Genomic DNA, 14,652 nt, shown 5'->3' with positions numbered 1-14,652 from the left:
CTGGTAATTATTTCCTACATGTCCCCACCTAGTACTTTGTTAGAACTTTGCCTTTATCCTCATCTTACTCATCCTTTACCTTATACATCTCATTAGCCACCAAATACTGTTATTTATTTACTTAATTCTTTCTTCAGTTCATTTCTTTCAATTCCTTTGCTCTTGCCAACCTCCTCATCTTAGCCCTACACCCGTGGTTTCCCAACTGAGGTACACTAAACAAACTGCTGACATGCAGGAAGAAAACAGGAGAACATTTATACCTACTTACTCTCTAAAAATACAAAAGTAAGCTTATTAGGACATATATCATTTGTGGATTGAATTATGTACTTACATAACTTAGAAATATACTGTATTATATGTACAGATTAAAAATTGCTGATAAAAGTGTGTAATAAACTAAGTTTGGAAACACAGGACCAGGATATCTTGTCTTGTCCTCCTGCTGTGTCTCCACTTCTGTTTATCCTTAAAGATAAAGCTGGTCGTCTCCTTTAAGCGACAAAAGATCTCTGCTTGGCTCATTTCTTTTAGCAAGGCTATAAGGTCCTTAAGAAATAGTGGCCTTTTTACCTACATCTCCACTCTCACTGCTTTCTACTCCCTACCATTTCTCCTATGCTCCAGCCACACAGTTTGTTTTTTTTTTTTTTTTTTTTTTGCTGTTTTCCACACACCAGGCTCTTTCATAGCTGAATGCTTGTATAACAGCTATTCCTCCTGCAAAGGCAGCAAGAAGTAGTATGAAGTTCCTACAGAATATCTTTGTGGGCATCTGGATTCCACAGAATTTAGGAAAGATAACCTCATTTCTCTAAGCCTTAGGTTCCCTATTCTTAAAATACTGACCATGCTCTATTCATACACGATAACAAAGGCAATGTCACCTGGACACATTTAATCATCATAACAATCCTATGAGGCAGGTACCATCTTTTCTTTAATTTGCAGGTGAGGAAACTGAAATATAAAGAGCTTGAGTAACTTGCCCAAGGACACATTAGTAAGTGGCAGAGCAGCAATTCAAACCAACTGTACCAGAGTCAGAGTTCATTACCATCATGCTGTCTGCCTCACTAAGTTTTGATCTACCTCCACTCTAGTGTCCTCATTAGAGATGGGAGGAGGTGACTAGATGACCAAGTTCCTTCCAATCTAACATTCATGCTTCTACCTAGTGGAGTTTTGTAGCTTAGCCAACAGCTTCATTGAGCCTGACCTCTTAGTCTCACCAGGAGACACAGTGGAAAGAGTGGCTTCTATGTATCCATATTTCCTCTTAAAGGAACATAAAAGATAACAGGGAGAAAAAATTCAACATATCCCTCTTTCCTCTAGCCAAATTGATACCCTCTTTTCCCCCAGTCATGATCAGAGAAGAGATAGGTTTTAGCGAAGTTACCTCCTTTCCCCTAATGTCAACAGGAAGTATGAACTTCATGGCTTCTTCTCACCAGAGGCCTATCATAACGAAGTTAAATCTCAGAGTGGTTACTCTTTATTGTCTTATTTGGGGGGGATGGCTATAGCAGGGAGGATCATCATATTTTCCCGAACACTTAAAAGGCTAACACATATAACTTAACACTTTAAAGAAAAAGACACGAACGTTTTCAACACAGCTATAAAAATACATTCTTAAAAAAGTGGATATACCATAAAGAAGGAACACTCAAAAAACCTCCACTAAGCACTCTTTATGCTAATGTGATAGACAGTGTTGTCTATTTGCTGAGGCTAAAGCAATGAGCAAAATAAAGTTACCTATTCTTGGTGGAGCTTACATTCTTGTAAATAGATAATAGGAGATTAAGTGAAATCATATATGCAGGTATTCTGATAAATTTTGGTTTACTTTTGCTCTTAACTCTGGGATGTAACTGCTAGAACTGAGCTGCATACTAATTAATTTTGAATTAAGAATAGTAACTCATCTACAGAAAGCTAGCACAGCAACTTCCATTAGTGCAATTATAAACATTTTCCAAAACCAGGGGCGGGGGAGATGCACTTACTGGATTTTTCTTACATGCGTTAGATAACGGTTATACATATAACTTTAGATATTATCTTGAAAACGCAAAACAGGAAGATGATCTTAGGGACATATTTCTGAAACAGTTCAGTTTTTAACCTATGGAATAACTTCTTTGTTGGAATAATATTTCTATACTCTTCGTAATTTCACACCAAGAGGTTCTTCTAGGAAAATAAGCATTCTAGAATCATGTGGGGAGAATCTTTTGATCAAGAAACAGATTCAAGCTCAACAACAGTGATTTTTAAGGTGTGACAGCTAAAAGAAGTATATTCAACATACCTATTTTCAGAATATAAACCACAAAAAGAAAAGCACCACAAAATCTTGCCTGATTGGGCTATCTAGAAGATGGAGGGTTAAAGTATGATAAGGGCAAAGGTCAAAGAATGTCAAGAAATAGAGCCCTACAGATAAATGCAAATAGAGTTTAAAATGTTATGTAGAAAGGAGTAAGACCTCAGTCAAGAAGAGTCTCATTTACAAGTCTGCCTAGGGTCAGCCCTAGACCATAAAAAGATAATACTTTTTTTTCCCCTCTCCTCTGTCTATGGGCTGTTTAGTCCTAATGCTCAAATTTAGAAATATTTATGAGTTGAATCATAATATGGGTTAAAGAGGCTTATATGAATTGGGCCTTGGAAACTCTATCCACATAATATACATTGTTCCTGTGGGAAAATCCTAAACAAGTTCCAAGCTCCAAGTAACCAATTTACATATTCCTGGAATAGAACTCTTGGTAGTTGGCCTGAGTAGAGTGGTTCAATTGACTTCATGATTAGAATAACCAATGTTTCCACAATATCTTGCAAAATTACAGAATTTTATAACAACTGCCTATGTGAACTGCGCCAAAGCTCAACTATAAGTGGCAGACTGAAGTCCAGATTTTGTGGCTTGCCCAGCACCAGTTAGCTACCATCAAGGAATACTGATCAAGCTGCTAAGAGAACTAATACTTGACACTGCCATTTATATTATATAAATGATGGTTTTTCTCCCTTGCATTTTGGGCATGGGAATGTAAAGGAATTTAGGCTATCCTGGGTATATTCTGAAGATTTCAAGATCAGATCCCTGAATTCTCCACATAGATCAAAATACAGGACCTGATTTGTTATTAGGTTAGTTAGCCTGGCAACTTCACACATGTCATCAGATGCCTTCAGTCTTTAGGTCACTGGAAAAATCCGGCAACCGCCCCCCAGGCCCCATCAAAACCAAAAAATTAAACCTGAAAACGGTCTCTTAATGGTTGGACCTTTCTCAAAAGTCAAAGTATTTTTGTCTTGGCATTGCAGTCGAAATAGCCAAAGAAAAACCAAGATGTTAATCAACATAAATTATTTTATAGATCTCAAATTATACATGCTTCACGGAGAAAAACAGATGTTAGGAATAAGTAGAAACAATACTGCCAGGAAAAAGATAAGTATATAGCAGATGAATACTAGAAAAATAATCAGCTCACTGGCACACTCCCGTCAGAGCTTACATTCCTACGGGCCACCCCCTCCCCTCCTGTGCACACCAATCCAGGCATCTAAGGAGATCTGACCTGGCTGTTCTACAACAGAAACTACAGGATATGCAGGTACTCCAAATCAATCCTAGCTGACTACAAAACTATAGTATCAATTGTTTTCACAGTTAATAATGCCTAGAGAAAAATATACCAAAAAAGGCAAAGTCTCAAGAAAAGGTCTACCTTATCTCAGAAATGTATAGCTTCCTTTTTTTTTTCCTTTAATGGAAATAAATATACAGAAACCATTAAGCTTTATTGTGGAAAAAATGTCAATTAGAAGCTAGAATTAGTATCTTAGAAAATATTGGACTGTCCCTAGAGAAGTAATGAGTTAGAGATTATTCTATAGTTTGAATGACTTAAATACCTAAGTTTCAGAAATTATAAACCTGACAACTCCCTCTTCTTTGTACTTTTAGTATTCTGAACATACTGGCATAATAGTGTACTATTTGTTTATATTACTATTACTCCCTATTAGACTATAAATTCCTTAAAGACAGCTATCTATTCATCTCTATTTCTCCACTCTCCAGTAAAGTGCCTGCCATATAGCAGAGGCTCAACAGATATTTCTTAAATACACCAGAAACATAAACTCAGCTGAAATACATAAGCCTCCACTCCCAATCCTAAAATACATGTATCTATGTATACATACACATACATATATAAAAGATACAGGTGCTATTTGAATTTTCTCTTGACAAAGATGGTAGCTGATTTAAGAACTTTCAACTGCACAGTGTAATAGGTGACACATTTTTACAGGGAGCAGTAACATAAACCTGATCTTAGTCACAAAGTAATAACTCAGAGCTATATGTGGTGTATATATATATATATATTAAGAAACCTATGTCATGTCTTAATTCTCAACCTGAGATAGTTTTGTAGAAAACAGAAAAGTTATCTTACATGATTCTGTGATCTCCTTAATTTCCAAAGAAATATTCATCAAAATCAGTATCGGTCACACCTCATGCCATTTATTGAGTGTTTACTCTGTAACAAGGATTGTGCTAAGAACTTTTATCTAATACCTGATTTAATCCCAATAATGGTAGGAGATATGAAAACAAGTATTATCACCTTGTTTTACAAAGAAAAAAAAACATTTAACTGTTAGGAAAAAACTCTTGGCCTTAGAGATGACCTGGACCAATGTTTGCATTTTACATTAAAAAAAAAAAAAAGAGGAAAAGAAGAAAGACAAGATATTTGTGTTATGCAGGCAGCTATCTGGTATAAAAGAATAAAAGGGCATAGAGAAAAATACACCAAAAAAGGGCAAAGTCTTAGGAAAATGTCTAACTTATCTCAGAAACAGTCAGAATTCAGATTATGAGATAACTGCACTTCCAAGTTCACTGAAGTATTATTCACAACAGCCAAAATATGGAGACAAGCTAAGTGTCCATGGATGGATGAATGGATAAAGAGACTATATATACACAGACAATGGGATATTATTCAGCCACAAAAAGTAAATCCTGCCATTTGCAACAACATGGTTAGACCCTGAGAGCATTGTGCTGAGTGAAATAAGTCAGAGAAAAGTGTAAACTCATTTATAAATGCAATCTTAAAAACATGGAACTCATAGAAACAGAGTGTAAGATAGTGGCCTCTAGGCTCTGAGGGGTGGGGAAATGCGGAAGTGCTGGTCAGAGGGTACAGACTTCTAGTTATAAGATGAGTAAGTTCTGGGGATCTAAGGTGTGGCACAATGACTATAGTTAATACTGTGTTGTATACTTGACAGCTGCTATGAGAGGAGAGCTTTAACCTGCTTACCATCATAAGAAAATGGTAATTATATGAGGTGAAGGGTCACACAACAATAACCTTATTGTGATATTTCCCAATATGCATGTGGATCAAATCAGCACCTTGTACACCTTAAAGTTACACAATGTTATCTGTCAATTATATCTTAATAAAGCTATAAAAAAAAGAATTTAGATTTTTAGGTCATCAGTAGAAATTAGGCCAGAGAGGGAGGTTTTGGTTAAGTTGCAGAGGAAAAGTAAATAGTTTGTCTTTTTCCTGAAGGCACTGGGAGCTAACAAGTAATAATAATGATGATTATTTTACAGGAGCAGCTACCACTTACTGAATCCTTTAAAATTAAAGCAAGTTTTTTGTCTAAAACTTTACGAGACTCAAATCCATTCCTGTGTCCCAATGTCAGTGCAGCTCTTAACCTACTGATGTAATGTCTCCTGCAAAATACCTTGCAGAGGGTGACATGAATATAACTTCTCATAATAAAGCAGATTCTACCTCTTTGGGAAAAAGAACAGTAAAGAACATATCCTATCCTAAACTTAGGATCTAAGTTGTACCTCTTCTGAACTTGAGAAACCACATATTATCTGCCTCATCAAATAGTGTCTTAGAATCTCTGAAGGCAATCTTACCACCAGTTTACCATAACAGAACTTATCTATCATCTTCTCAATACACCTCCCTTTCAGTTCAGCACCTCTCAATCATCCACACAGTTAAACTTAGAAGAAAACAAAGCTCCAGAATTAACTGTCTAACCTTATCATCCCTATTTTCTTTACTTTTCATTTTGACCCAACTACAGGTGTGAATAAGTAGCAAAAGTGGTCTGCACTTATCCTTTCTATTGGTGCAACAAAAAAGATGGGTTTTGGAATCAATCACACAAGATCTGTTTCATCATTTACCACCTGTGAAGCCTAAAACAAGTTATAATTATTTAGCATTTCCATTTACCTTCAGGACAAATACTTCTACTAGAAGCAAGGTGTTTTCTTTGAAATATTCATAGTAAAACTATGAGGAAGGGATTAATGGTGCTTGCTGTGGTAGGATGCCTCAGTGAAATGAAAATTTCCTAGTCTGATGGCCTCCAAAATGGAGATGTTCCACTTAAAGCAGAGATGCCTAACTAAGGCTCACTTTCAATACATCCTTAATGGTCCAGGAAGAGGGTTCACCAACCTTCAAATAAGGAAAGAGTGAAAGTAAAGGGGGGGAATTGTTGAGAGCCACCCACAGAAATAAAAGCAGAGGACAAAGTCCAAAGTAGCTTTCATCTAACATCTAAGCAGAGAGTTAGGCTTAATGATGAATGAAGAAGCCAGACCAAAAGAATGCACACTGCCTCATTCTGTTTCTATGGAATCCAGGAACAGAGAAAAACTAGACTATGATGCTGGAAGTCAGAACAGTGGTTACTTCAGGTGGAGGGGAAAGGATACTGTCTGGGAAGAGAGCTGAGAGAGCCTTCTAGGATGCTGAACATGTTCCATATCTTGATCCAGGAAGTGGATTCATGAGTGCATACATGTGTAAAAATACAGGGGGGCTGAGCACTTATTATCTGGGCACTTTAAATGTGTTAATACATAAAAATAAAACAAATTAAGGGGAGTGGGGTCAAATCAGGAAAAGGATCATAAAAATCCTATAAGATTCTATAAACTTTTCCTTTTTTTTTTGGCCATGCCTATGGTATGTGGAAATTCCTGGGCCAGGGATTGAACCCATCCATATTTTTTAATTTTGTTGCCTATGATCAGTTCCTCTGCAATGAGAAGCTATAAGTGCATTACAAAGGAAGTTCAGTGTTTCTTTGAAAGTAGCTAGGAAGGTGAAGGCTGGCAGTCTTTGCTGCCCTCTGTGTCTGGTTAGAAACTGAAAGAAGAGAGTGGACAGTGGTAGCCAAGTGCCTGACATGAGAACAGAAGAAAACAGGCAGATACTTTGGGCCTGACAGGCAATAAGAACTCCCAAGTGTTCGGCCCTCTTATCGGTGTTAGTTAATAATTTACCTACATAGTATAATATAATCCCTGATTTGCTACAAGTACTTGTTAAACTCTATTCTTCCAACAGAGTTTTTAGAAATTTACTTTCTCCCCAATCAGTCTGATTACAAAATCTAACCTTAGGCTCAAGAAATATAAACTCTACCATAAGCATCCTTAACTCTAGACAATACCAAGAGAAAAAAACTGTGTTATGTGAAGCTGTACCCACTCCACTTTATCCACTTTATAGCTTTCATGAGCTCTTAGAACCATGCGCTGTGCTTCTCTGACACATTTATGGAAGATGTTTGTGAACGTCACGAAGAAGGGGTATGCGAAACCAATGAACAACAACAAAAAAAAAACCTAGATCAAGCAATCTTTTACAATCCCACCATTCAACAAAAGAAAAACGGTGATGTAATGGTCTAAGACAAAGAAAGAATCATGAGCAAGGCCCTATGACAAACCCTCTAGGTGGAGAGTTCCTTCTCACCTTTATCACGATCATAGAGTAAATCTTCTGTTGAGCAAGGGCTGCCATCCTGGGATTCCGGGGGGCAGAAGGGGGAGACACAGGGTGAGTGACTGCTGCAGCTGCTGCTGCGCTCCTGCACAGATGGGGTCTGTGTGTCAATGCTGCGAGTGCTGCTGCTCCGGTAGTGAGCAGGGAGTGGGGCTCTCCGACCATCAGGGATATCCAAAGGCTGGAAGAGCAACAACCATTACACGTCAGTGACAGTTCACACACTCCATCCATATAGAGAGCACGCGGCATTTCTTTTGATTTCATATTCCACTATTATAGCCACCATAACTGATTCTTCAGAGAATAAAGATACCGATCTTATATCTTAATTTCTGCCACTTACCATTAGGTCAACACTTCCTTAATACTCCTCAAGGACAAGGGCTTCTGTTACCACTGTATTCCTAATGTCTAGCACTATGTCTGGCACACAGCGGACATTTAATAAACATCTGCTGAATGAATTAATCAAAATGCTCAAGAAATCACTTTGACTTACTAGTAAGAAAAGTGAAATCTCATACTCACAGTTATGGATTTCTGTTTGCTCATTCTTATTTGAATTTTTTATAAGTGAGGAACAGATTTTGAAACTTACCCAAAATTTCTAATAAAGAGCTTCATTCTATTAGTACTCAGTAGAGGATTTTTTTTTTTTTTTGTCTTTTTTCTTTTCTAGGGCCGCATCCATGGCATATGGAGGTTCCCAGGCTCGGGGTGCAATTGGAGCTGTAGCCACTGGTCTAGGCCAGAGCCACAGAAACGTCGGATCCAAGCTGCATCTGCAACCTACACCACAGCTCACAGCACCACCAGATCCTTAACCCACTGAGCTAGGCCAGGGATTGAACCTGCAACCTCATGGTTCCTAGTCAGATTCATTAATCACTGAGCCATGACAGGAACTCTCCCTCAGTGGAAGATATTAACATAACTGAGAACAATTCTACAATTTGGTATCCAACTGAGTAGGACTACTATGAATTTTGCTTAGTTCTAATGCATTGTTCTGAGTGGCAAAAATAAGAAGGAGAAATGAAACTATAACCACAGAATCATATATTTTGGACCTGAGGAGATGGTAGTCCAATGTCTTTACCAATAAAGAACCTAGAGTTTAGAGCTCCTGGTGACCATGGTCAATTAAATGGCGCCAGAGCTTCTGCTGCAGTGAACTCTTTACCCTGCTTCTGCTGTAAGGAGAGATCTTACTCATCTGCATGCTAATGAAATATGGTCAACAAATAAAACTGGTTATTAATCATTTAAAATATTTGTTTTTATACAGACAAGACTGCAATGCTGGGAAAAAGAACTGATATATTCTTAGTTCATTTACAACTTATTTTCACTATTTACTGCTCTTACTCCGAGCTTTGTCATTTCAGAGTTTTTAGAAACACAGTCAGAGGGAAAATGAAGTAAGATAAAATTAGGCAAGATTTTAAATGTATCAATTTTTTCTATAATAAACAAGGTAAGGGAAGGCCAAAACCTAAACTAAAAATTGCATTTATCTACACAAAAGCTAGTAAATCAAAACTATATAATCTTCACAACCTGACTACTGTGAAGGGAATATGTGGTTATGGAACATAAGTTAATCATGTCAACAAATCCAAGAAGTAAAACTTTTGCAGTTCCCGTTGTGGCTCAGCAGAAATGAACCCAACTAGCATTCATGAGGATTCAGGTTCAATCCCTGGCCTCGCTCAGTGGATTAAGGATCCGGCATTGCCTTGAGCTATGGTGTAGGCCGGCAGCCTCAGCTCTGATTCAACCACTAGCCTGAGAACTTCCATATGCCATAGGTGCAGCCCTAAAAAGCCAAAACGAAAAAAAGACCAAAAAAAAAAAGGAAAAACTTCCAATTCAGGAAAGAAATATTCCCAAAGGAATTTTAATTTACTTGGTCAAATGCTAAGAAAATTATTTTATTATTAAATTTTTTACTTAGCTAAATTTAGATTTTAATAACTGCACTAAATCTTAGAATGAACAATTCTAAGAATGAACAAAATTATATGACAGGTTTTCAGAATAACCCATAAAGAAAGTTCATTTCAGAAAATATATGAAGGTTTCATGACAGAAGTCTTTCTTAAAACTTAGTTATTTAAGTCAAATAAAATGTTAATTTAATAGAAGTATCAACTGTGGTAATCAGTAAAAGAATAATTTGTAACTAAAGGAGTTTAAAGAATTTGAGTTATCTTTTATTCATGTCCTATTTGATATAAACACAGTCTTTCCGTATTCTCATTTCCAAATCTATAACTGGATAATATATATCAATTTCCTTAACCAACTTCCATTTTTTTGGGAGGGGGTTCAGAAGAACCAGAATAAAAATAAATTTTGGAAGTTTACATATTTATACAAAATAACAATGGGAAATATAAACGCTTAGAACATCGATATACTTATGAAGCTACTGGCAGGTTCACTGATGGTAACATTTTGATTTAAAAAAACTCTGAGGGACATTTAATCATAAATCTAAAAATTTCTAAAAATTACTACTTTAGTTGTGTGTGTGTGGGGGGGTGATTACTCCAGAGTAATTCTGAAATGGATACTATGGAATTAGAATATGACTTGTTTAAAAGCAGAACTATGCTAGTAAGTTTCAACTTCTAGTACAGTTGTGCTTGTCAGTTCTTAAAGAATCAGCAAATATGTGACTGATTATCTCATCCTCAACTGTTAGACCAATTTTACTTCCTTACATTACTGTTTTTAAATGCTACTTAATGTATCAAGGAAACACTTTAATGGTATAAACAGCTAAGCTAAGAGAAAGTACAATTTCCAAAGGATTCTTTTTTGGCCTAATGAATATAGGATCAATTTTTTTTTTTTTTTTTTTTTGGTCTTTTTGTCTTTTTTAGGGCTGCATCCGTGGCATATGGAGGTTTCCAAGCTAGGGGTCTAATTGGAGCTAAAGCCGCTGGCCTACACCACAGCCACAGCAACGCCAGATCCGAGCCGCATCTGTGACCTACATCACAGCTCACAGCAACGCTGGATTCTTAACCCACCAAGCAAGGCCAGGAATTGAACCCGCAGCCTCATGGTTCCTAGTCGGATTTGTTTCTGCTGCACAATGATGGGAACTCCATTATGTGAAAATTTAACTCTGGAGAGACTAACACAGCACAAGCTCTTAGGATGGTAATTTTAGCAATATTCAACAAAATATTAAATGTGCAAATGCTCTGACCCAACAATTTCACTGCCAGGAAACAGTCTGCAAGAGTACACTGTTTCCTAAAGCACTGCTTGTGACAACAACTGAAAACAATCTAAATGCCCATAATTAGGGGACTTCATGGTCCATTCATACAGTGATTCAATATATATTAGCATACATACACACACATATTTAGAAGGATATACAATAAACTATGATTAATGCTCATACCTGCTAAGCAATATTGAGAGTTGGAAAAAGGATTAATTTTATAAACGTAAAACTGAACTGTGTGAATTTTGAGATTAACACACAGTACATCAGTTTTAAAACTGACATATTATTTGAAGGACTCAGACATACATTTGACATAAATTAAGTCACATTTTATTTCCAAAAAAACCATCAGAGAGATAATTGAGTCAAAGGCTAACTGGTGGTTTCTTTGGCTGAGTAATACTTTAAAATGTGATCAAATACAGGTTCACATGCAGGAGTGTCCAAATCTCTTCTCTGGGACAGAGGTAATTTATAAAATATTTTTGATAAATTCAAGCAAATTAAAGATCTAAATATATGAGAAAGCTAAAACTATAAAATCTGCAGACAAAAACACAAAAATAAATCACTGTGAATTCAGATTAGGCAATTGATTCTTAGATATGACCCAAAGGAAAATGAAAAGTAAAAAGACCACCCACAGAACAGAAGATATTTTCAAATCATAAGTCTAATAAGGGACTTTTATCGAGCAAGTAAGAAAAAAGCCTTAAACAGTAAAAAGACGACCTGATTTTGAAATAGACAAAGGATCTATATTTTGAAATAGGCAAAGGATCTAAATAGAAAATTTTCCAAGGAAGGATATACAGATAGTGGACACCACTTCATACCTACTAGAATGGCTATAATCAAAAGAGAGATAATTACAAGTGCTGGTGAAGATAAAGGACTTGGAAGCTTCATATACTGTTGGTGGGGATATAAGATGGTAGAGTGCAGACACTCTGGAAAATTGTTCAGCAGTTTTTCAAAAGGTTAAACAGAGTTACCATACTAGCAATTCCACTTCTAGGTATGTATCCAAAAGAAATGAAAACATCATGTTCATACAACAACTTGTATATAAATTTCACAGCACCATTACTCATAATAGCAAAAAGTAGAAACAATACAAATGTTCATCAATTAATGATTAGATAATAAAATCCATGTGATTATTATTTGGCAATAAAAAGAAATGAAGTACTAATATGTGTCATGCCATAGGTGAAACTTAAAAACATGCTAAGTGAAAGAAGTCTATAACAAAGGCCACATATTGCATGACTGCATTTATATAAAATGTCTGGAACTATCCAATCCATAGAAAGAGAAAGTGGATTAGTGGCTGATGCACTGGAAAAAAATAAGAGACGACTGCTAAAGGGTAGAGTTTCCTTTTAGGGTGATGAAAAAGCTGTAAAGTTGATTGTGGTAATGGTTGCACAACTCTGTGAATATGTTAAAAACCACTGACTTGTACACTTTAAGTGGGTAAATCATATGTTCAGTATGTGAATCTTATCTAAAACAAAAGACTCTTGAGATAGTTAACAATATTAAAGAAAAAAGGGATTCAAACATCCCATGTAATCTTACCTTGGACACTTCCTCCTTTCCATTATTTTCTTTAATGAATACCTTTTCTAATTCAGGACTTATTCCTTCTACATTGCAGGGCACACGGGAAATAGATGATTTTGGCACTGAGACATTTGACAGTGGCATAGGGACTGATCTTGATCCAGTAGCCTACGAAACAGAAGATAAGGTGTTGTCAAAAGAAAACAAGAACTAAAGAGTTTGGTAAATCTTAAAAAAAGAAACTCAATGAGCAGAGTTATTTTGACATTTAAAATTCAATATAAATTCAGAACACATAAAACAATTTAGGTTTCAAAGTAAGGAAGGTAAAAGGTACAGAGTCAAAACAATCCTTTATGTAAACGTAAAGGCATAACTGTATAACATATATACTTTAACAAATTTCTTTTAAAATTTTTATTAAAGTATAGTTGTTTTACAATGTTCCTTCAATGTTCCTTCTTCTGTACAGCAAAGGGACCCAGCCACCCATACACGCCCATTTTTTTTCAGGTTCGTAATTACTCAAGAGACTAGATTCAGTTCCCTGTGCTGTACAAGGACCCCATCACCAATACATTCCAAATGAAAGAGTCTGCATTTACCAACCCCAAACTTCCCATCCATCCCCTTCTCTCTCTCCTCCTCCCTGGCAACACAAATCTGCCAAGTCCATGATCTGTTTCTGTTTTATAGATAGGTCATTTGTGCCATATTTTAGACTCCACATATAAGTGATATCATATGGTATTTGTCTTTCTGTTTCTGACTTCATTTAGTATGAGAGTCTCTCGTTCCATCCATTTTGCAAACGGCATTATTTTGTTCTTTTTTATGGATGAGTAGTATTCCATTGTGTATATATACCACATCTTAATCCCATTCATCTATCAATGGATATTTAGGTTGTTTCCATGTCTTAGTTATTGTGAATAGTGCTGCAGTGAACATACAGGCACATGTGTCTTTTTAAAGGAAATTTTTGTCTGGATATATGCCCAGGAGTGGGATTGCTGGGTCATATGGCAGTTGTATATTTAGTTTTCTGAGGTACCTCCATACTATTCTCCATAGTGGCTGTGCCAATTTACATTCCCACCAACAATGTAAGAAGGTTCCCTTTTCTCCACACCCTCCTCCAGCATTTATTTGTTGACTTGTTAATCATGACCATTCTGACTGGTTTGAGGTGGTACCTCATTGTAGTTTTGAGTTGCATTTCTCTAATAATTAGAGCTTTTGAGCATTGTTTCATATGCCTGCTGGCCATCTGCATGTCTTTGGAGAAATATCTATTTAGGTTTTCTGCCCACTTTTCTATTGGGTTGTTGAGTTGTATGAGTTATGTGTATATTTTGCATAGTAAACCTTTGTCTGTTGAATCATTTGCAAAGCTTTCCTCCCATTCTATGGGTTGTCTTTTTGTTTGTTTTAATGGTTTCCTTTGCTGTGCAGAAGTTTTTGAGTTTACTTAGGTCCTACTGGTTTATTTTTTTCTTTATTGTCTTTAGTCTAAGAGGTGGATCAAAAAAGATGATGCTATGATTTATGTCAAAGAGCGTTTTTCCTGTGTTTTCCTCTAGGAGTTTTACAGTATCTACAGTATCTATCTACAGTATCTACATTTACATTTAGGCCATTTAGGCCTTTAATCGGTTTTGAGTTTATTTTTGTGTATGGTGTTAGACATTTTCTTACATGTGTCTGTCCAGTTTTCCCAGCACCATTCACTGAAGAGACTATCTTTCTTTCACTGTATGTTCTTGCTTCCTTTCTCACAGATTAGTTGACCATAGGTGTTCAAGTTTATTTCTGGGCTTCCTATCCTGTTCCATTGATCTATATTTCTGTTTTTGTGCCAGCACTACACTGTTTTATTGACTGTAGCTTTGTAGTATAATCTGAAGCCAGGGAGCCTGATTCCTCCAGTTCCATTTTTTTGTT

The 14,652-nt window shown here is 36.3% G+C and overlaps 1 protein-coding gene across 10 annotated transcripts in view; it reads right to left on the bottom strand.

Annotated features, from left to right (window-relative positions):
* The window catches only part of GLCCI1 (glucocorticoid induced 1), a 116,346-nt gene that overhangs the window by 13,271 nt on the left and 88,423 nt on the right, over positions 1-14,652 (bottom strand). For all 10 annotated transcript variants that reach the window (XM_084977094.1, XM_084977089.1, XM_084977092.1 and 7 more), the window contains 2 exons: positions 12,724-12,876; positions 7,857-8,067 (listed from right to left, as the gene is read on the bottom strand). In XM_084977094.1, the coding sequence (XP_084833220.1) occupies positions 7,857-8,067; positions 12,724-12,876 (364 nt within the window). The remainder of the gene's footprint in view (positions 1-7,856; positions 8,068-12,723; positions 12,877-14,652) is intronic.

This window comes from Sus scrofa, chromosome 9 (genome assembly GCF_054392235.1).
Source record: "Sus scrofa isolate SSC_HxYL_T2T_F1_AM1 chromosome 9, Sscrofa_HxYL_maternal_Yorkshire_Landrace_v2.0, whole genome shotgun sequence".
Classification (NCBI taxonomy): domain Eukaryota; kingdom Metazoa; phylum Chordata; class Mammalia; order Artiodactyla; family Suidae; genus Sus; species Sus scrofa.
This window is presented reverse-complemented; position numbering and strand designations above follow the sequence as displayed.